At 43.9% G+C, this 22,531-nt stretch overlaps 2 protein-coding genes across 8 annotated transcripts in view; one reads left to right on the plus strand and one right to left on the minus strand.

Moving 5' to 3' along the window:
• Nucleotides 1–3,383: 3,383 nt before the first annotated feature.
• On the plus strand, nt 3,384–8,117 carry MRPL16 (mitochondrial ribosomal protein L16). The gene is made up of 4 exons (XM_017498884.2): nt 3,384–3,647; nt 4,314–4,379; nt 6,373–6,521; nt 7,418–8,117. The coding sequence occupies exons 1-4, from the start codon at nt 3,593–3,595 to the stop codon at nt 7,901–7,903; spliced, it is 756 nt and encodes a 251-aa protein (XP_017354373.1). The 5' UTR covers nt 3,384–3,592; the 3' UTR covers nt 7,904–8,117.
• A 244-nt stretch (nt 8,118–8,361) lies between these two features.
• STX3 (syntaxin 3) overlaps nt 8,362–22,531 on the minus strand; it is a 49,552-nt gene continuing 35,382 nt past the window's right edge. For 2 of the 7 annotated variants that reach the window (XM_037727992.1, XM_037727994.1), the window contains exons 6-10: nt 22,074–22,182; nt 21,156–21,229; nt 20,810–20,944; nt 18,792–18,902; nt 18,568–18,745 (exon numbers count right to left, since the gene is read on the minus strand). In XM_037727992.1, coding sequence (XP_037583920.1) covers nt 18,659–18,745; nt 18,792–18,902; nt 20,810–20,944; nt 21,156–21,229; nt 22,074–22,182 — 516 coding nt within the window. In that variant the 3' untranslated portion in view covers nt 18,568–18,658. Of the gene's footprint in view, nt 10,361–10,898; nt 10,982–11,487; nt 13,336–16,861; nt 16,976–18,561; nt 18,746–18,791; nt 18,903–20,809; nt 20,945–21,155; nt 21,230–22,073; nt 22,183–22,531 lie in introns of those variants that run through there. The other 5 variants (XM_037727993.1, XM_017498881.1, XM_017498883.2 and 2 more) reach the window with 5 other exon arrangements.

Below are 22,531 nucleotides of genomic sequence, written 5' to 3' on the forward strand. Positions count from 1 at the left end.
ATAAGATAACAAAGCAAAAAAATCAGGGGGAGATGTGTTCTGCTACAAGTGCTTGTGACAAAGGATTGTTAATCTTTGTGTAAATACTGTCTTTTGCAAGAATCTATATTATTAAACTGAAAGTAAAACTTACTGTTTTTTTTTTCTCTGAGACAAAGTTTCACTCTTGTCACCCAGGCTGGGGTACAATGGCACAATCTTGGCTCACTGTAACCTCTCCCTCCTGGGTTCAAATGATTCTCCTGTCTTAACCTCCTGTGTCGCTGGGATTACAGGAACCCATCACCATGCCCAGCTAAGTTTTGCATTTTTTAGTAGAGACAGGGTTTCACCATGTTGGCCAGACTGGTTTTAAATTCCTGTGCTCAGGTGATCCACCCACTTCAGCCTCCCAAAGTGCTGGGATTACAGGCTTCAGCCATGGCGTACTAGCCCATGAAATTTATTCTTACACTAGGAATGCTTTTGTTATTAAGATATAAGGACATCAAGACATTTCCTGGGTCTATTAATTCCTGAGTCTTTTCAGTAAACATTATTTTGTTTATTTGTTTGTTTGTTTGAGATGAGGTCTTGTTCTATTAGCCAGGCTGAAGTGCAGTGGCGCTATCACAGCTCACTGTAACCTCTGCCTCCCTGGCTCAAACTACCCTCCCACCTAAGCCTCCTGAGTAGCTGGGACTATGGGTGCACACCACCAAGCCTGACTCTGGTAAACATTATTAACTGTTCTCTTAACCACAAATATCCTGTGACTAGTAATGCCTAATCTCCTGGCAATGCAGCCTAGTAGATCTCAGCCTCATTTTACCCAGCCTTGATTCCAGATGGAGTCACTCTGGTTCAAATACTTCGGACAGTTTTATACTTTCAGGTCTTATATTTAAATCTTTAATCTATTTTAAGTTGGTTTTTGTATGTGGTATGAGACAAGGGTCCAATTTCAATGTGCATGTGAATATCTGGTTTTCCCAACATCATTTGTTGAAGAGACTATCCTTCCCCCATTATGTGTTCTTGGCACCTTTGTCAAAAATCAGTGGACTGGGCCAGGTGCGGTGGCTTATGCCTGTAATCCCAGTGCTTTGGAAGACTTAGGTGGGTGGATCACTTGAGGAGTTTGAGACCAGCCTGGCCAGCTTGGCAAAACCCGTCTTTACTAAAAATAGAAAAACTTAGCCAGGCATGGTGGCATGCACCTGTAGTCCCAGCTAGTAGGGAGGCTGAGGCAGAAGAATGTTTGAACCCAGGAAGCAGAGGTTGCAGTGAGCCAAGATCACACCACTGTACTCCAGCCTGAACGACAGAATGAGACTACATCTTGAAAAAAAAAAAAATCAATGAACTATAAATGTATGTGTTTATTTCTGGGTTCTCTATCCTATTCGTTTGTCAAAGTGTCTGTTTCTTTGCCATACCATGCTGTTTCTATTACAATCAATTTATGTTTTGAAGTCAGGGATGCCTCTAGCTTTGTTCTTTTTGTTTCAGATTGTTTGGGCTATTCAGGGTCTTTTGTGATTCCAAATGAACTTAAGGGTTTTGTTTTTGTTTTTGTTTTTGTTTTGCTGTGAAAAATGACACTGGTATTTTGATAAGATTGCACTGGATCTGCAGATTGCACTTTTTGATTCTTTTGAAATAAACAACAAGGTAGAAGTTTTGGGGTGCCAAAAGACATAGTGACCAATCAAGTAGTGATCTTATTGCCACTTCATTTTTCACTCAAAACAATATTACACAATATTCAACTTGAGGACTAAGCTCTGATTTTTATCTTGCCCAAATTCCTACCTAGGGGTCTAGGGAATCATGCCCTACAAACCATAAATTATTATCAGATGAGTTTTATTTGATCCTATATATTGTGACTTACTTTTTAATCTGACTCTGGCATAACATCATGAGACAAGGAAAAAAAAAACAACCCAAAATATATTTCTTTGCTAGACCTTGAAATTGTCCTGCAAAGTCTCTTCTGGGAAAAATCCACTTCTATAGGAATGCTCTTTCCCCTTTGTTTACCTTCCTTCCTTCCTTCCTTCCTTCCTTCCTTCCCAGATCCAGGATATAAACAAACTAAGAGCCAGGCACCCAACCCCCCGGTGGTGGTGGTGGTGGTGGTGGTGGTGGTGGTTGTTTTGGCGCTATCTCAACTCACTGCAACCCTAGCCTCTTGGGCTCAAGCGATTCTCCAGCCTCAGCCTCCCAAGTAGCTGAGATTACAGATGCCCGCCATGACACCCAGCTAATTGGTCAGACTGGTCTTGAACACCTGACCTCAGGTAATCTGCCCACCTCTGCCTTCCAAAGTGCTGGGATTACAGGCGTGAGCCACTGTGCCTGGCCTCCAGGCACACTTTTAGTCAGATTAATAAAAATGGTATCAAACAGGTTTTCTCTAAAGTCTGCTATATAAAAGCTTCCTCTGCATAATAAAACTTGGTCTCCACAACCCTTTATCTTTACATGAACATTCCTTTCTATCAATCCCAGGCCTTTAGACAAACTCAACCAATTGTCAACCAGAAAATGCTTAAATTTACCCATAGCCTGGAAGACCCCCCCCTACACACACACACACACACCTTGACTTGTCCCACCTTTCTGAACCAAACCAATATATTTCTTAAATGCATTTGGCTGGTATCTCACGCCCTTCTCAAATATATAAAACCAAGCTGCACCCCTCCCACCTTTGACACATGTTCTCAGGACCTCCTGAGGGCTGTGTCATGGGCCACTGTTGCTCATATTTGGCTCAGAATAAATTCTCTTCCAAAATTTTACAGAGTTTGACTTGCTTCATCAACAATATTGTTCATTCACCGAGATCTCTGGAATCACAGACTGTGCTCAAATCCTGATGGTATTGTTTTCCTGTTGTATGACCCAGAATGAGTTAAATCATTTCACCCTTGGGATGGAATCTGCAAAATAAGCATAATGACTTACCTCATAGATTCGTTGGCAGAACTAACCAATTAGGCACTCAATGACACATTGCAATTGCCCCATAAATGTTAAACCAATGCCAAATCTAGTATTTTCCTAATGTCTTTGCGGGGCCCCCTAGGAAAAGGTCTCAAAGGCTGTGAACCTTAAGGGACCAGCTTGCCAAGGGACCAGCTTGCTAAGCGACCGGCAGGAACTGACAGTTATATTCCACAGGAAAAAAAAAAAAAAAAAAAAAAAAAAAAAAAAAAAAAAAAAAAAAAAAACAAAACTAAACGAAACGAAACAAAAGAATCCCTGCCCCGCCGCCCTCTTCTGGGGAAAGACTGGGGATTGGAAGGCGAACGCTAGAGGACCAACAGAGGCCCTGGGCGTGGCTGGGAGAATCGCGCCTTTGACTCGCGAACACCATCGCAGGAACTCACTCAACCCGCCGGAACTCAACCCGCCGGAGCTCGCGTTTCTTCCGCTTCCGTCGGGACTCTGCGGAGCGGGCCGGAATGAACATCACTTCCGCCCCCACTGAGCGGCGTCCTAAGCCGATTCCAGTGAGGCCTTAGAGCGCAGCTGCCTGCAGGCGTGGAGGAGGCCCCTGTTGTCCTTGTGGGGAGCTCGGCGCCCTCGGACGCCCGTGATCATGTGGAGGCTGCTGGGTCGCGCTAGTGCGCCGCTCCTGCGGGTGCCCTTGTCAGGTCAGAAGTCCCCTTTGGTTCTTAAAGACTATCCCTTTTCCTCCCCCACCCTCCGGTGCTTTTCCTCCCTAACCCAAAAGCGGCTCTGCATATGTTGGATGAAGCACTGGTTAGGGACTGCGCTATCCCGCCGCGGACCTCCACTGTAGGGGTTCGTGCAAGAGGGTCACAGCTGCGTCTGGGACTCGGCGCCCAGAGACCCCGGCTGGCCTTTTGCGGGGCCTGAGCCTCTGAGTGCATTTAGTGGAACCCGCATTCCACACCTCAAGACTCCTCCGGCAGAAGTATCTTTGGGCCGGCGGGGCGGCTGACGCCTGTAATCCCAGCACTTTGGGAGGCCGAGGCAGGCGGATCGCTTGAGGTCAGGAGTTTGAAACCAGCCTGGACAACATGGTGAAACCCCGTCTTTACTCAAAATACAGAAAAAATTAGCCGGGCGTGGTGGCGGGTGCCTGTAATCCCAGCTACTCCGGAGGCTGAGGCAGGAGAATCTCTTGAACCCGTTAGTGGAGGTTGCAGTGAGCCGAGATCGCGCCGCTGCACTCCAGCTTGGGCGACAGAGCAAGACTCCTTCTCAAAAAAAAAAAAAAAAAGTACCTTTGGCCCAGATTGTACCGGGGCTCCGGCCTTGTCACCTGCGTCGTTTAACTTCATTTGTCTCTGTAGATTCTTGGGCACCCCTCCCCGCCAGTGCTGGCCTAAAGACACTACTCCCAGTACCAAGTTTTGAAGGTGAGAACTTGTCTTTCTCCTGTTTATAAGTCTTTTCTCTGATGGAAACCAGCAGAGGGTGTGAGATGAGATAGGAGTGTTCTTGTGTTTCCTATCCCCGTTCACTCTTTCAATAAATATGTTTTTAGAACCTATTATCTTGCCAACCAGTATTCTGAGCACTAGAAATAAAGAACAAAGGAAACCAAAAACTTTCCCTGCTCTTATGGAGCAGTGTCTAATGAGATAGCTTCCCTAACACCTCCCAATGGTGTGTGTCCCGTGGTCCACTCAGCCAGTAGTAATAGGCCTGAAATCTGGATTTTTTTGGTGGCTCAAGCCTGTAATCCCAACACTTTAGGAAGAGGAAGTGGGCAGATCACCTAAGGCCAGGAATTTAAGACCAGCCTGCCAACAAAGTGACACCCGTCTCTACTAAAAATACAAAAAATTAGCTGGGCGTGGTAGTGCACGCCTGTAATCCCAGCTACTCAGAAGGCCACTGCACTCCAGCCTGGGCAACAGAGTGAGACTCTGTCTTAAAGGAAAAAAAAATCTGGACTTTTCATGTTCTCTCCAAATAAGGTTACATATATGCATATATACAATATGTAAAAAGCTTTGTTAAATTTAAGGTAAGGCACAATATTGTAAAACTAGTTTTTTAAAAAATATATACTGGAACCCTCAAAAAATGAATAGGGTCTGTACATCTGAGGGTCTTCCATACAGAATTATTAAACCACCATATGTTCTGAAAGTACATTTTGATTTATAGTTGAAAGAAAGCAGTACTAAGTTTCTCTGTAGCTGCATAGAGAAGCTGGGGGGGCAGCTTCTGAAACTCTTGATAGTAATAATTTGACAATTTCCTCAAAGTCTCCTGTTTTATATTTGTCTCCATTATAAAGCCATACTTGGTTCACTTTAGAAATTTTTTTAAATGACATACATGTTAATTTTTCCCCAAATTGTCAAATAAGGATGATAAAGAAGATGTCACGTCTGGCCTAAAGTTGTGCCCACCCACCCAAACCTGGCATACTGTTGCACAGTGAGTACCTGTGCAGGCCTCAGCATGAAAAGTCCCTGCATATATGAGAGAAGGAGCATTGATCAAAGGATTCCTAGGTGGTTTCTCAACAATAATGTGGCAGACCTGGAGAACTTAGATATTTTGATGTACAATATAGTACAGTATAGTATTCTTCCACTACCCCCATTAACATCCAGACAGTGAAATATATATGTATATATTTTTCTGACATGCTGTGTAGCTTTGCTGTTTAACTGGATGGCATAGACCAAAAATAAAATGTTTCTAGGCCTCAGGTTTTTCTATAAAATGGAGATTAAATATACTACCTGCCTAACGTCCTGTTTCTTGATCTGGGTATTAATGATATGTGTTCATGTGTTCACTTGCAAGTAATTCACTGAGCTGCATATTTTTAATTTGTCCCTTTGATGTATGTGTTAAACTCTGACAGGTTTAAAATTTTTAAAAAGGAAGCCCTGAAAGAATACCAAAGCTATAAAGTTGTTCTGAAAATTAAATGAACTAGTGATTTCCAAACAATTGCTGTTATAGCGTTAAGTACAGAGTTGGTGATTAATAAATGCGTTTGGATTCAGAAGTTAAAACTTTGCTATCTTTAAAGTGTTAGAAACATTTGCATTAGCCCTAGTCATAGCCGGAAGATTCCAGTGTCACTAAAAGCATCTGCAAAAATGTAATATACCTTTGGAATTATTGTTCAGTGGTAACTTTAAGACTTTCAGGCTGGATATGGCGGCTCACACTTGTAATCCCAACACTTTGGGAATTAAAGGCAAGAAAATCACTTGAGGCCAGGAGTTTGAAACCAACCTGGGCAACATAGTGAGTCCCTGCCTCTATCAAAAAATGAAGAAGAAAGAAATTAAGACTTTCATCTGTTGTAAATCTTTCTAGGGAGAAAATCTTTTGAGATGTGTAGCTTTACTTTATCCAGGTTGTCTATGCTCCTTTTAGATGTTTCCATTCCTGAAAAACCCAAGCTTAGATTTGTTGAAAGGGTACCACTTGTGCCAAAAGTAAAAAAAGAACCTAGAAATTTGAGTGACATACGGGGACCTTCCACTGAAGCTACGGAGTTCACAGAAGGCAATTTTGCAATCTTGGTGAGTGAATTCAGCATCAAGCAGCTTTGGAATAGAAGCTAGGGAGTAACAGAATCTCATACTTCTTATTCTAGTCTCTTCCTGTACAGTTGTTTTAGAATGGCCACAGTTGCTCTCTAAGCTGATGTGTACAGAGGCTTCTGGGTACCCAGTAAACATTTGGGTTATACCTTTTTTTTTTTTAATGTAGAGTGAAAATAATGTAAAAGCAGGAAAAGGAAGGAGCTACCTAATTTGCCCCATAATCAGATCATGAGATCTTTTCAAGCCCTGGAAAAAATAAAACTATCCACAATTTAGGATGTGGAAAATAGCTGTTTCCTTACTTGTTGAAGTATCTCTGCGAAGATGCAGAAAGATCAAGCTTCCATGAAGACTTGATGTCAGCAGCTACACAAATGGGTGTGCCCTAGGATTTATTTTCCACAGGCAGCCAGAGTGATATTCTAAAGTCCTCTTCCTGCAGTGTACATGATAACCCCGACTGACCTCTCAGAACCTCCTGCCCACTCTCCCCATTCCTCACTCTACTTCAGCCCCATTGGCTTCTGTTCACGTCACCAAGCCCACTGTTGTGCCAGGGCCTACACAGAAGCCTTTCTTATGCCTGGCACACTCCTCTGTTTTCCCTTGACTGGTTGTTCTTTTTATTCTGGCCTTAGCTTTAGATGTCACGTCTTCAAAGAAGCCTTCCCTGCCTCTCCACTGAAGTGGGTCCCCCCTCACTCTGTTTATTACTATGCACCCGACGGTTTTCCTCCGTGGGACTTATTATACCTTAAATTTGTATTTTCAATTGTATCATTGAAGCCATAGTTATTACAAGAGACATAATAGTAGAGCCCATGGAAGATATCGAAGTAACATGTGTTTGTAATTCTCCCATTCACTTTTAGGCATTGGGTGGTGGCTACCTCCACTGGGGCCACTTTGAAATGATGCGCCTGACAATCAACCGCTCTATGGACCCCAAGAACATGTTTGCCATATGGCGAGTACCAGCCCCTTTCAAGCCCATCACTCGCAAAGGTGTTGGGCACCGCATGGGGGGAGGCAAAGGTGCCATTGACCACTACGTGACACCTGTAAAGGCTGGCCGCCTTGTAGTAGAGATGGGTGGGCGTTGTGAATTCGAAGAAGTGCGAGGTTTCCTTGACCAGGTGGCCCACAAGTTGCCCTTTGCAGCAAAGGCTGTGAGCCGTGAGACTCTAGCGAAGATGCGGAAAGATCAAGAAGAAAGAGAACGTAACAACCAGAACCCCTGGACATTTGAGCGAATAGCCACTGCCAACATGCTGGGCATTCGGAAAGTACTGAGCCCGTATGACTTGACTCAGAAGGGGAAATACTGGGGCAAGTTCTACATGCCCGAACGTGTGTAGTGACTGTAGGAGATAACTGTACATAGGCTATTGAAAGAAAGATTCTGCATTTTTCTTCCCCTCAGCCTACCCACTTAAGTCTGTGGGTAGCTCTTAAGTCATAACTAAGGAGCAGCATATGAGTAGATGATTTCTGAAAAACATTGACGTGTTGATTTAAAATGAAAACTGTATTATATTTTCATTAAATAAAATTTGAACATCAGGATATAAATTCTCATTGGTCATTCTTAATCCCTTAGAAGATTTTAAAATAGGCCTGAATGACTGTGAAGTGCTCTTGGTTCTCCTGGGATATAAGATGAACATGAAGGCTGAAACATTTGCATTCCACCATCTATGATGCGAGTTTGACTTTACTGCCTTTTAAATGTACACACTTCAGGAGCCAGTTTCTGTGATATTTTACTAGGTAAAAACACATTTTTAGTGTAAGAAAAAAAACAACAGTACATAGGTCAATTGATTCAACATTTATTGATGCCCAGCTACCCATCTTCTCTCAATCTTGGAATGGGAATGTTGGACAATATGCAAGGAACATACCCTTTGCCTTTTAGCAAAGGAACCAATAGCAAAAGTTAAAACTGTGTGGCCTTTTCTAGGTCTGAAATTCTCCAAAGAGGGAGGGTATTTGGCTCTATTTTTGTTCCCCCTGCAGAATCCAGTACAGTGCTACGTGCCATGCAACATGTAAATTCTTAACTGCTAGTGAATGAGGGCCCCCTAGGACTCATCCCCACAGCTCCATCTCCCTGTTTGCCCAGATTAATGTTTTCCAGAGCTAGCCAGCTGCAGTCTTCTATCCCCTATTCAAACTAAAGGAAGCACAAATTAATATATATATTAAACCGTTGGCTTTTGAAGGTGGGTAGAATACAGCATTGACCAAAATATTTTTTAATCTCACTTTTTTAAAAAATAAAGTATCAAAGTAATAATTTACTTTCAGAAGTACAAACGTAGCAGTTGTGTGCTCCTCACAGTTGTATACTGTGATTTTTTAAATGAATTTTTAGTGAAATTCTTGTGACTAAATCACAAAAAGTTATCTGCACTAGAACACATTCACATAGCTCTTTTTAAAGCTGAACACAACTGAACCTTGAATGGAGCTGGGGACAGTATTTAGAACAGCTATTTTTGGTTTTGTTTTTTATTTTGAGATGGAATTTTGCTCTTGTTGCCCAGGCTGGAGTGCAGTAGTAGCATGATCTCGGCTCACTGTTAACCTCCAGCTCCTGCATTCAAGCAATTCTGCCTCAACCTCCCAAGTAGCATGAGTCACTTGCCTGGCTAATTTTGTATTTTTAGTAGAGATGGGGTTTCACTATGTTGGTCAGGCTGGTCTCAAACTCCTTAGCTCAGGTGATCCACCTTCCTCGGCCTCCCACGATGCTGGGATTACAGGCGTGAGCCACTGCACCCAGCCTATAACAGTTTCTTACACTTCTGTTACTGGCCAGCAGTTTCAGCTAGCGACACAAATCAGGTGAGAGGTGAAGTGAGTGATCACCTCATTTTACCTTTCTCACCTGACACCTTTATCTGTTCTTTGTTATGGTTCACAGAGTGTGCCACCAATGGGAGAGGTCAGTCATACTATAAACCTGTTTCTCCTGGGGCCAGCCATATTCTCCACAGATTAAGAGGCTGTTGATAGAAGTCCACCATCACCACCCATAGAAAAAGCACTTTAAAGTTGATGTTGTGGTAATGGGGGGGAAGGGCTAGTAGCATTTTTGCATAAATAGATCAGCCCATTCCCAAGCAGCTTTACACAGCCTCTGATAATAACAAACCATGTTCTCACTGGTACCCTAAAGAGTTTAGGAGTCAAACCCAAGGATTTGTCCATGACTGACATAACAGCTTAATTATAAGTCAGCAGATATTTGAGTACCTGTAAGCAGCAGGCACTGTGCTAAAAAGTGGGGACACAACAGTGAGCAAGATAGGCATGTGCCTATCCTTAGATAAACTTCACTTTTAATACTACTACTGGAGCCTGGAAGAGGAAACAGATGTAAGCTGGTCAAAGGTGAGACCTAGAAGAGCAGAAGTGCCCTGACTTGACCAACTCAACAGCAGTTCAAGTAAGAACCTGTTGAGTTAGGTGCACTATGATATCTGCCCCTTCACAGCCGTGCTGCACGTGCAGGCTCTAAGTTTCACGTCCTAAAGCCCCCACTCTGCTTTCTTCTCTACCCTGCAGTCCTCCTTTAAGCCATCTGCCTAATCAGCTATGTATCTACTCCCTGTCTCTGTCCTCCACCCAATCTGTATTACGTTTGTTCTTCTTTGCATAATTCTTAATAAGTAGTTGATTGATGCCCTGTTTCCTAAGAAGTTTCATAATGGAAAGAGGAGAAGCTGATGAGGAGTCTGTGTGGAGAAGTGATGGTACCACAGAAGTGGAAGGAGGATTACAAATGCCAGTCGACCAATCTGTGAGGGCTGTGGGAGATAACAGAAAAATGAAGGGAAAAAAAATCATAGATTATATAGCATGGTGTTTGTGGCTGGGATCACCAAATCCCTCTTACGCAGGGTTAAGGGACTATACACAAGGCTGTGTTAACTTTCATTAACCTTGAAAGGGAAGAAACTTAATTCGAGTTTACTGTGTGGCCGGCCCCCTTCCAAAAAGTTCAAGATGCATCTAATGCAAGAACTACTTGTTCCTTTTGCACTTCCAGATACCAAGGCTCAAACTATTTAGCAGGAGTCAATATCCTTGACCAGTACAAAGCATTCTGCCACACCTGGTTACAGGACAGATCGCCACCTTCTGTCTTCCCCCTCTCCTCCCACAGACTACCTGCTAACCGATCATTCTTCGTTCCCTTTTGTCTCTGAAACACTCCTTTCCTTAGTTTTCTCTAACCTTTATTAGCACCTAATCCCACCCAGATTAAGGCACCTAAAGTGCCCCCAGGACACAAAGGTTTCAAGTAAGTAAAAGAAGGCCTGACCCTCCCCACAGATGGCTCACCTTTTTCAGGCAAATATGCTCCCAATGGTGGAAGCTAAGATGATCGCAAGGATAATACAGCAGATCATGATCATGATCTTCTTCTGCTCATCCAGATAAGGAAAGAAAGAACACATGAGAAACCACCGCAAAAGCGTTCTGCAGGAAGGGAGACAATTGCATGTGGGCACGGAAGAGGGTATGAAGGAAGAGAGCAACAGATGGACAAAGGAGATGGATCTGGCTTCTAGAACCCAGAATGTTCATAGAAATGTTATTTCTGGTGACAAGTACAAAAATTAGAGTCCCAGAGGATGTTTGGTATGGTCATTCTGCCTTCTAGATAACATCATGACAGATCTCCCCCATTTCCTCCTACAGCCAGATACTCTCAAGGACTGAACCAAATTCTTTTGGGGGGAACACCTCAAATCTGAAACACAAACAGAGTGACACTGTATTCTCTGGGAGTTAAACCATGTTCAAAAATTGAACTTTTGAACCATGGCTTAAAAAGATTTGAACTGCATTCTAAAACCTGAATAAAAATCACCACATGGTGGCACCAAATCACTAAGTGTTTCTACACAGAGATAGAGCCAGAAAACTGTTTCACAATCAATATAAAGTCATTTTTATTTTTAAATTAGCAATAAAATAATCAAATTTACATTTAAAAAGTATAAACAACAACAACAAAAAAAACCCTTCACATGTTGTATTCCAAACTGTAAGCCCCAAGCCTCCATGTCAGAGGGGAGCAAAGGCCTTTGGTGATCTTGTCTCTTGTTGCTAGAACCCATGCACTGTCTGACATCATAGCCGTGGGCAAGAGAATATCCCCTTGGCTCTGTCTGAGTGCTGGATTGTGACCGGCAGTAAGTAGCCTTCGCAAAGGAAGCTAATGGATAATGCCTCAATTAAGGGTGCTCACCCCATCCTAGAAAGCATTAAAGTCAAAGCTGAAAATATACATGGTACCCCAAATCAAGGAGACTACCAGAGACCAGCGGGGGATCTAAGGGATTTTACCACTGGGTTAGCACAGACTTGTGCTACACTTGAAGATTTCCTGGTGGCTGCTGCTGCGTACATAATAAGTATTGGATGAGACAAAGAACCTGCCAAGCTCATTAACCCAGTAGCAAGAAGAGGTCCTGTGTAGCCTCCAGTGTTCCCCAACTGACTCAGCCCTGCAGATGGGACATCTTGTAGGCCACATAAATATCAAATTACTGAGGGACATTCTCAGGACAAGCCTAGCACAGGCAGCATGTGGGGAAAGTTGTCAAAAAATTATACTTTCTGTCTGCTAAGCAGAAAAACTTAATTGGGATCAGTTTAGCGCACTCCAGAGTTCTCATTTTATTCTCCCAGTACTCATCCAGAAAACAAGTTTCTTGATGATATGGGAAGATCACATTTCCATAGTGATTCATTTGCAGGTAAGCAAATGTCCTTCACCCAATTTTTATCCTAGCTCAAAACTGGCTTTTTTTTTTTTTTTGAGGTCATAGTATCTTCCATTTTTATTTCCTACTTCCTGAGAGACACACACATGTGTACAAACATCTCATACACAATTAGAATACATCTGGAACACATGAGTGAATACACCAGTGTCATGAAATATTTCCAGAGCTTAAGATTCTAGCACCTTGTCCCTTACCCAGTTTAAAATCCCTGATTATTTTTGGCCCCAAGGCAATAGCTTCACAAAGCATCACAGCGATTTCTAAGACTCAGACATGGAAACAAATATTCCATACCCTCAGCCTTTTGCAAAGCATAACCTCAGATGACTGTGTCATCCAGATCCCTCAAGTGAATATGAGAGACTACAACATATAGAAAAATCAAAGTTGCCCTCCAAGCTGAACAACTAAGGGCTTAATTTAAGGCTGAATTTCAAACAAGTCAACTCTTCAGACCAAATGACATCTGCCAGTCCCTCATGTTTTCAGGACACAGGGACAAAAAACAGGATTGGCATCCTGCCAGGTAGAAGACTCAGATGCAAGCCTTATTGTTGCCAAACTTAGAAGAATCCTTCTGCTTTGTTGAAGATACTCCCCTAAAAAAAATACATTGCAGTTTCTGGGAGAATACTCCATGAGGTAGAAAAATACAGCACTTTGGGAGAATCTCCCAGGGGCTTTCCCAGGTGCAAGGCAAAATCTGACACAGGACAGGGAGGAAGGAAGCAGGGTGGGTTCACACAGTCCAGGAGAAAAGGTACTTGAGAGCCGGTGGGGCAGGAGGAGGCTCTGAGGAGAGCTCAGGGTCGCATCAGGTAGATCGCATTCCCCCAGGGCTAGACTGTTAGCTGAGTGTCAGGTCCAAGGGTGGTCACAAGGAAACAAAGGAACGGGTAGCACTCGCTCTCAGGAAGGCCATTCAGACTCCATTCTCATCTGAAGACAAGGGTGGCCACACCAGGCTGGAGTGAAATCAGTTTCTAGGAGGCAGGGAAAGGAGGAACTGATCAGTACACAGGAATAAGGCAAAGGGCAACAGAAGTCATCCACAAACCGAGAAGGTGGGGAGGAAAGCCCAGAACTCACTATGAAATAGACAAACCCAAGACAGATCCTGGAGTTAAATATCCCACTGTACAAAGAACACAAAGCCCTACTGTGAGAGGGGGAAAAAAATAGAAAAGCCTCTAGGCCTTTTATAAGCCTTCTCACAGGCTGTCCACACCCATGGAAGGATGTGGTGGGAAGGAACAATCCCTAGTGAAAACACCTGCTCTGCAGGGCCCACAACAGCACTCTCCTGAAGACAGGCTGCGGGAGCTGCTTTCTGGTTCTCAATCTTCATGAACTCCCTGCTGCCTTTCTTTTAGAAAGCAAAAGGGCACAATGCAAAGCATATGGAAAAAGTTCAGGAGTCATATTATGGCTGCTCCACCTTATGAGCGATGTAGTCTTGGGCAAGTTCCTTAACTTCATTGCTCTTTCCCCATCTGTAAAATGAGGATACTATGATCCTAGACCAAGCAGCTGGTACAGTACTAGGAAATATAAACACATTGTCTTCCTTCCATCCTGTTCAGAGACCTCTCTCCCTTGGGTGACATGGAGGAAGAGGGGAGTCCAGACCAAGGCAACAATCAGTCTTGACTTTATTAGGGAACACGGAATAAACTACAATAAAAGCAGCTTAGCAGCTGCTCAGCAATTTAGCATGTTAAATATAGAGTTAGTCAACCAAAAACAACATATTAATTAGTCTGCTCCTCTTTGAGGAATTACATCCTCAAAAAATGATTCATACACATTCTAAAGTCCTGCAATTAGGAATGGAAAGGGGCCCCATGAATTTGCATATCATATTTCATCCAAGGATATGGGATAATAACAACTACTATATCTTTCTAAAATCTCAACATCTATTCCAATCAGATTGTTCAGAGCCAAAACAAAATTTAAACTTCACACAAAAAAGTCAAGTGCTAGTCTCCAAGTGCCAGAAAAAAGAGGGGGGAAAAAATATCAACCAATGACCTGTCTATGAGAGGCTGTTAATCTCACTGTTGCTTACTTTTCAAGATGAAGTTGAATATTCAATGCTATAATCAGCTGACTTTTAAACCCTCTGGTCACATGGAAGGAGGAGGGGTAAGAAAAGACACACTAAAACAAATATAAAAGGAAGGCACAGCTCTGGGTACTGCCATGGTATTATGTGCCAAGTCTTAAAAATGTTTATGCCTGTCCGGGCGCAGTGGCTCAAGCCTGTAATCCCAGCACTTTGGGAGGCCGAGGCGGGTGGATCACGAGGTCAAGAGATCGAGACCATCCTGGTCAACATGGTGAAACCCTGTCTCTACTAAAAATACAAAAAATTAGCTGGGCATGGTGGCGTGTGCCTGTAATCCCAGCTACTCAGGAGACTGAGGCAGGAGAATTGCCTGAACCCAGGAGGCGGAGGTTGCGGTGAGCCGAGATCGCGCCATTGCACTCCAGCCTGGGTAACAAGAGCGAAACTCCGTCTCAAAAAAAAAAAAAAAAAATGTTTATGCCTATTATCTCAGTAATCCAACTCATATGAGTTTGTAATAAAGAGAAACTTTAAGTGAAAAAAATATCAAATAAGATTAGTCACATTGTCAGCTATAGCAAAATAACATAAACCTCCAACATTGTCAAAATGTTAAATATTTGTGAGTATGGCTACAATCTCGTGTTGACAATTAGATTTACAAAAAGATTTTAATGCTGTGGAATGATGCTTATAATTTTGTAACTGGACACAAAACTATGGATAATATAATCTTAACTATGTAAAACTATGCCTGAATGTGTAAACATGCCACAAGGTTATCAGCAATAATATTAAAAGTTGACTACTTTTATTTTCTCTGTATTTTATGGGTCAGTTTTGTTAACAATACATGCTATATTTTATTCAGAAAAATATTTTAAAAGTCACTGGCTGGGCACAGTGGCTCATGCCTGTAATCCCAGCACTTTGGGAGGCTAAGGCAGGCAGATCACTTGAGTCCAGGAGTTCAAGATTAGCCTGGGTGACATGGCAAAACCCTGTCTCTACAAAAAATATAAAAGTTATCTTGGCATGTTGGTGTACACCTATACTCCCAGCTACTCAGGAGGCTGAGGCGGGAGGATCACCTGAGCCTGGGAGGCAGAGGTTGCAGTGAGCCAAGATCACGCCACTGCACTCCAGCCTGGGTGACAAACATAATGAGACACCGTCTCAAAAAAAAAAAAAAAATTTAAGTCACAAAAGTCTTCAATTGCATATGTGGAGTAAAAAAGAAAAAAATAATAATTAAAAAGTCACAAAAGTCTTAATAGTCCCAATAGCCAGACTCTTGATATGCTCACTACTATTAAATGTGATTCAGGCTGGGCACAGAGGCTCACACCTGTAATCCCAGCACTCCGGGAGGCTGAGATGGAAGGATCACCTGAGGTCAAGAGTTCAAGACCATCCTGGCCAATATGGCAAAACCTCACCTCTACCTACTATAAAAATGAGCCGAGTGCAGTGGCATGTGCCTGTAATCCCAGCTACTCAGGAGGCTGAGGCAGGAGAATCACTTGAACCAGGAAGACGGAAGTTGCAGTGAGCCTAAATCATGCCACTGCACTCCAGCCTGGGTGACAGAGCAAGACTGTCTCAAAAAAAGCCAGTGATTCAGTGATAGGTCTATAATTTTTAACAAGTTTTCAAAAAAAAAATAGTCTAAATTTTAACATCACTATCCTCTAAGGTTCTCCAGGCTTTATAGGTAATGATAATGGCTACCTTCTTTTACAAAGAGAAGCTAGGTCCCCTATTAGCTGTGTGAACTTGGCCCTGTTATTTAACTTCTCTTTGACTGAGTTTCTTTGTCTGCAAAATGTGCATCATACTGTATCTGTCTCCTAGGATGTCGTAAGGATTCAATGATACATGTATAATGTGTTCAGTGCATTGTCTGGTACAACGCAACACTCAAAAGTGTGTTAACTATCATCATTTAAGACCCAACCAATCAGCAACAAAAAAAACTCTGCAGACCCAAATTCCAATTCAGAGCTTCATTTACATTGAAAAGGATACAGAAAGTAAAACCCAACATCCGTGAAAATCAGTAAGAATTCAGAAGACAGACCCCAGATTCAAGATAGACCCCAGATCCAATGTACTCAACTTAGGAGCATGCTTCCTGAGTAAGGGGAGTTGAATGGGGTGCTCAGGTACGCTAGGAGAAGTGGTGAGAAATATGACAAGACAGAGATTGGGGACAGAATCTACAGGATAGGAACAAACAGAGACCTCACCCATGTCCTGCAGCCAGAAACCAAGAATAGAACTGTAAGGAGATAAAGAATCCACAGGCTACTGAAAAGTTTTAGAAAGCTCAGTGTGTCGAAGGACAATCATACTGGGAAAGAAGAATTTGAAATCCCAAGCTAATTTCCTCTTGAGGAGCCAAATCCAGAGTCCCCAAGAACCATTCGTTTACTTACATTTCAGTGCAGCAGCCTCTTAGGCCACTCTTATTTCAGCCCAACGGAAAGTCCAATAATCAATGCTAAAATGCCCAGCAACACAACTACTACCACAATGATAATTATCAATTTCTGGAGAGAGGAATAAGACAAAAACAAATGATTACAAACAACCAAAAAACAAAACAACTCATCCAAAACCCAACCCCTGTCACCTCTACATAGAAAATATCTTACCAATCTGAATGAGAAGCCAACATCTCTACATACAGACATCCTTCTAGGATAGTTTATTTTTAAGACAGGGTTTTTCTCTATCACTCAGGCTAGAGTGCAGTGGCACGATCATGGCTCACCGCAGCCTCAACCTCCTGAGCTCAAGTGATCCTCCTGCCTCAGCCTCCTGAGTAGCTAGGACTACAGGCATGCACCACCATGCTCAGCTCATTGTTTTATTTTTGTAGCGACAGAGTCTTCCCATGTTGCCCAGGCTGGTCTCAAATTCCTGGGCTCAAGTAATCCTCTCACCTCGGCCTCCCAAAAGGGAGGCTAGGTATGGTGGTTTATACCTGTAATCACATCACAGGTATAAACAACCACACCCAGCCTAGGACATTTTACATTTTTTAAATTACTTACAGGCTACCAATGCCAGCAGAGGGAAATATGAGGCCGCTCTCAGTTCTCAGCTCTCAGCTCACACTGCAGTTCTACATATGTGGACAGATACAATCAGAACCACTATCACGGGGTCTCTAAGGAGCACTTGGCCAAGATAAAAAGTGGCTGACTGATTTTTCCCTTTTTAAGAGGGAATGTAAAGGCATTTTTGATAGAGTCCTCATTTCCTACTTTTGTCTGTTTTGTCCCCTAAAGTACACTTCTACCTGTCAGACCCAGTACACTGCCTGGATGAGAAAATATACCATCCATTCTGGATTCACCACGTCAAATAACTTCCCAGTCCCCTAATTCCCTGTATAAGCAATAGGTAAAGTTGGAAGAAAAGCAAAGAACAACAGTATCAGAGCCCAAGAGAACTAGTCAAAGGAGAAAAGTCTAAAAAGCAGGAGCCACCAGAGCTGGATATCCACAGTCATCAGCCCAGAAGCCTTGAAGTCCTTAAGCAGGAGGGGCACCAGAGGGTGGGCAAATGTGGTGGTGTGGTAGAAAGAGAATGCCTGGGATCTAAACTTGAATCCCAGTGCCTCTACTCACTAGGTGGCCTGAAGTCAATTACTGAACCCCTAACCCTCAACTGTCTCCTTTATAAAGTAGAAATAACAGGTACTCCATCAGCTATAAGATAATGTATACATAGCAGTTAGCATGGGCCAAGTACAAGGTAGAGAAAAAGAGAAGGGAGGCAGGTTTGGGAGCCTGGAGTGAAAGACAATGAAGAGGGTTTCTGAACAGAGGAGTCAAGCGTAACATCTGAAAGTCTCATGAGCTAAGTTCAGGAGATCAGCAGCAGCACCTGGGCCATGCATCCATCCTACAGAACTGCCTTTCAAATGTGGGTTCCTGGGGAGACAGCTTGTGAGCCAGATCCATGCAAGGCACACCTGAGAAGGAAGGGCAGCCAGCTGGTATCTAGGAAAGGCTGAGGGAGGGGTTGACGAGGCCACAACAGGGAGGGAGGCGTGGGCTCAAGGACACAGGTGGGGATGGCCAGGGAGAGGAGAAGCTGGTAAGACAGCTGAGACTAAGGTGCTCACCCTCCGGGCTTCACTCTGATACTTGACAGCCTTTTTGGTATCTGCCACGGCCCGCTCCACGAAGCCCACTGACTGGTCCATGTTGTTCTCAATACGGTCAATCATGGATCCCTTTCCCCAGATGCAAGAGGTGGCGGCAGCAGAAACAGAGATAGGGAGAGGGAAGAGAAAGAGCGAGACACAGCTAACCAAATGGACTCTCTTCTCTGAAGGCAACAGGAGAATCTCACCTTCCGGGCCTGACTCTGGTATTTCACAGCTTTTTTAGTTTCATCTCGTGCCTTCTCCACGTGGTCCACTGTGTGCATGACATTCAACTCTATGTTATCTAACATCTCACCCTGCAAAGAACAGACTCTGGTCACACACAGTAAATGCCCCAGGACAGTCCTAGCCAATGTGGGGAAGGGATTCTCTTTCTTCCCATCTTCAGCGGTAAGAGGAGAATCCAGAAACCTTGATGCAGGGCCTTCCACAGGACACCCATTCACATTTTCCGTGGGACTACCTGTGGCTCCTCAGTCCTTGGTGGTGGGTTGGGGTGGCGGTCACTTGTTCAAGAAGCATTCACTGAATTTTACTACTTCTCTGTGACCAGCACTCCACCAGGCATCCAGAACATACTGTCTAGATGCCTGGTAACTACATATAAATACACTCTGAGGCATCCCTGGACAACCTTTTTTATTTATTTTTCCCACTTAAGCACACGGAGAAGAACCAAAATAAGGAAATCTCATGTTCTTAGAACATCACCAGGATGCTGGCCTCTTCCTGGTCATTCAGACCTGAAGCAACATCATTCAGCCTGAGTTGAGTACATTCACTAACTGCAGAAGAGTGCCTGGCACACAGTAGGTGCTTAAGAAGTAGCTGAGGTGGGGAACATTTGCTTTCTCTAAGTTATGTCCAGGCCCTCTAAGTGACAGGCGTTGGGTTTACCCAGGCTATTTGGTTATATTTTCCCTTCCAGACAGTGGTCTCTTGATAAGATTCCCAACCATTTCCTAGCAATTACTTCCTGACAGGGAAGTTTAATCATTCCAATGAATCTTAGGCGTCTTAGGAATTCTCCTCAACTACCCAAACCCTCCTCAACCCTACTCTTTCACTTTATGGCAGTCTGTAAACAGAACAAGGCACTTACCATCACTTGAATCTCAAGCCAGTTCCTCGGCAAAGCAGTGTGGGGAAAAAGAAAAGGCGGGATGGAGGGACTTGAGAAATGGTCTCGGAGGCCAGTGGGGAATCCGGGAAACCACCCAGGCCCTCAGCAGGGAACCAACATCAAAAACCAGTCAAGCCGTGCTCGGGCTTCAACTAGGTTTTGCAGTCTGCCTACTATGGAAACAATTTTCTCTCCTATCCAGGTGTCAGAGCAGCTGGGAGTTCATGGCAACAGTGCACAGCACCATGACCCTGTGGCACACTTAACTGTCCCGTAGGAACTGGGAACCATCTGACTACATGAAACTAGCACCCTATGCAGGCAATCCAGAACTCTATCCCAAGCAAGCATGCCTGGGACAAAGTGAGCTGTCAAACTAAGCACGATGAGCGTTGTGAGTCTTTCTGTAAATGCTATTTTACTACTCCTTCATTCATGTTGTTGTCTGCTCTGTGCCTTAGTGAAAGGTGTCAAAATTTTTAGAAAAACACAAACAGGAAAAACAAAACAAAAACTTCTGTTAAACCTAAGCTTTCCCTGTGAACCAGAGAAAAGATCACATTTTCAATGTCATCAGTGAACTAGTCCATATGAGGAAACTGTTCTAAAGCATCACCATTAGGAACCCTCATCTCTGATTTTTACAAAAGAAAAGAAAGAAAAAAGACAAATCCTGGGATGACTGCTTGAGCCTGGGAGATCAAGCTGCAGTGAGCTGTGATCATGCCACTGCACTCTAGCCTGTGCAACAGAGCAATACCTCATCTTAAAAATAAAAATAAATTTAAAAATTTTTAAATCTGGGGGAACTAGGTAATTGACAGAACACATCAACCTCTATGTCAACTATCAACGACTGCAAGGCCAAAAGGACAGGCAAGAATGAAAAGGCCAAGATCACCCAAACTGTCAACATTTGAATGCACACTTTCCCATGGAATTCTGTTTCTCTTTTATGCAAATTCCCAATGGTTCTCCCACCCTACCTCACTGGCTTCCAGTATTCCCTTCCTCCCTGTTCTCCAGAGACCCTGAGCTTTCCTCTCCTCTCTCCCCACGCTGGGACTCACTGCCACTTACCTGATTCTCCACCAGCATGGCGATGTCCATAAACATGTCGTGAAGCTCTTTGATGCTGCTCTCCAGCCTCACAATGTCCTTGTGCCGTCCCTCAATCTCACTGAGGGCTTGCTTGGAAATCTGTGAGTCAATGATCTATAACAGGCCACACACAGAGAGACTGTCAGCTACCCCTGCAAGAAAGGCTGCCCCTGTCACAGCCCTCACACACACTCCTGGGGAGCTCCTTGCCTCCCTGAACTCCCTGCACCTGCAGCACCCTCTCTGCCTGCTGGAGTGCATGAGCTCCACAGTGGCCTCCCTGCTCATGAGAGGGATGTAATATCCAAGCGCACAGGGCACTCACCCCAGAAGTGAAGATGGCTGGGTTGCCACTCTCCAGCATCTCCTCCAGCTCCTCATCTGTTGTCTTTTTGCCGGCTTTATAACAAAAGAAGTAGAGCATCAAATATAAGATCACAGTGAAACACCATTTGATAAGGTCCCTGAAAACTAGAAACGTGACTTCCCTATAAAGACCATGGCCTTTACAACACTCCCCCAATTGTCTCCTGACTCATCTTATTTCTCCCCTAATCCAAGCCATCCTTAAACATTATCAGCAGTTACCTTCCTAAAGCACATTATCTCATTACATTGCTTCCCAGCTCAGAGCATTTCTTTGCCCCATTCACTACACTATGGCGTCCAAGGCCCTCATAACATGCCAGTTCGTGGGTAAGCCCTCCCTCAATCCATCCTAACCTTAAGTTACTCCAGACACACCCTTTTCCCAGACCCTGGACAACATGCCACTCCGGAACACACTTGCTCTTTCTTGATTACATTCATACCATTCCTCTCACCCAAAGCACCTTCCACCCCAAAGGGCCCTGCCTTCCAAATTCCTAAAGGGTATGGCTTTATTTCTCTATTCCTCCCAGCAACTTACACCACACTTTTTATTTCTTAAATGTGCTTTGCTATCAAACAGACAGCAAAATGACACAATGAGTCCACAGGAGAGCAACTGTTTGGCAAGCAATTCCCTTCTGTATAGGAGAAGATGCTGGACCCCATACAATAAAACTACTTGGGCCTGATAAACACAGTGTCACCTTTCAGCCTACAGCACAGCATTCAGGATATGCCAGTGCGATAGGATCTGCCCTAGACTTAGGCACAAAGTATGCAGGCTGCTTGCTCTCCCAGGGCCTCAAAACTTGGGATGGACAACCAGGTGGCAGGAAAGGTGGAGGGCACACGCCAAACCTCAAGCACATACTAATTTCGAGCTGCCGCTGGATTCGCCCTTTGCTGCGTTCTCGGAAGTCCACCTGAGCTTCATTGTATTTGGTCATCACCTCCACAAACTTCCGAGAAAGGACAGAGTGCTGTGGGACGATGTAAAATGCAGTCAGCCCCCAGTGGTTCTGTAACTGTTATGGAACCCCTCCCCATCCCCACATAGCCGTCTACAGTAGCACTGGACTTGCAATCGACCAGGTATCAACCCAAGGTTTTTGTTTCCTAGCTTTACGCCCCTGGAAGAGTCCGCTGCCCTTTCCAAAGCATGGTTTCAGCACCAGTTTACTGAAACCGGTTTACTGCTGACCTCACAAGGTAATTGTGAGGCCAGCAGTCATCTCTAAATCTCTAAGCTCTACAGCCACATGGACTAGTAGCATTTTTGTGGCACAACGCTTGCATTCTAAAACTGTCAGATCCCCTTCCCACATGTCA

The sequence above is a fragment of the Cebus imitator genome, unplaced genomic scaffold, assembly GCF_001604975.1.
Source record: "Cebus imitator isolate Cc_AM_T3 unplaced genomic scaffold, Cebus_imitator-1.0 Scaffold253, whole genome shotgun sequence".
Classification (NCBI taxonomy): Eukaryota; Metazoa; Chordata; class Mammalia; order Primates; family Cebidae; genus Cebus; species Cebus imitator.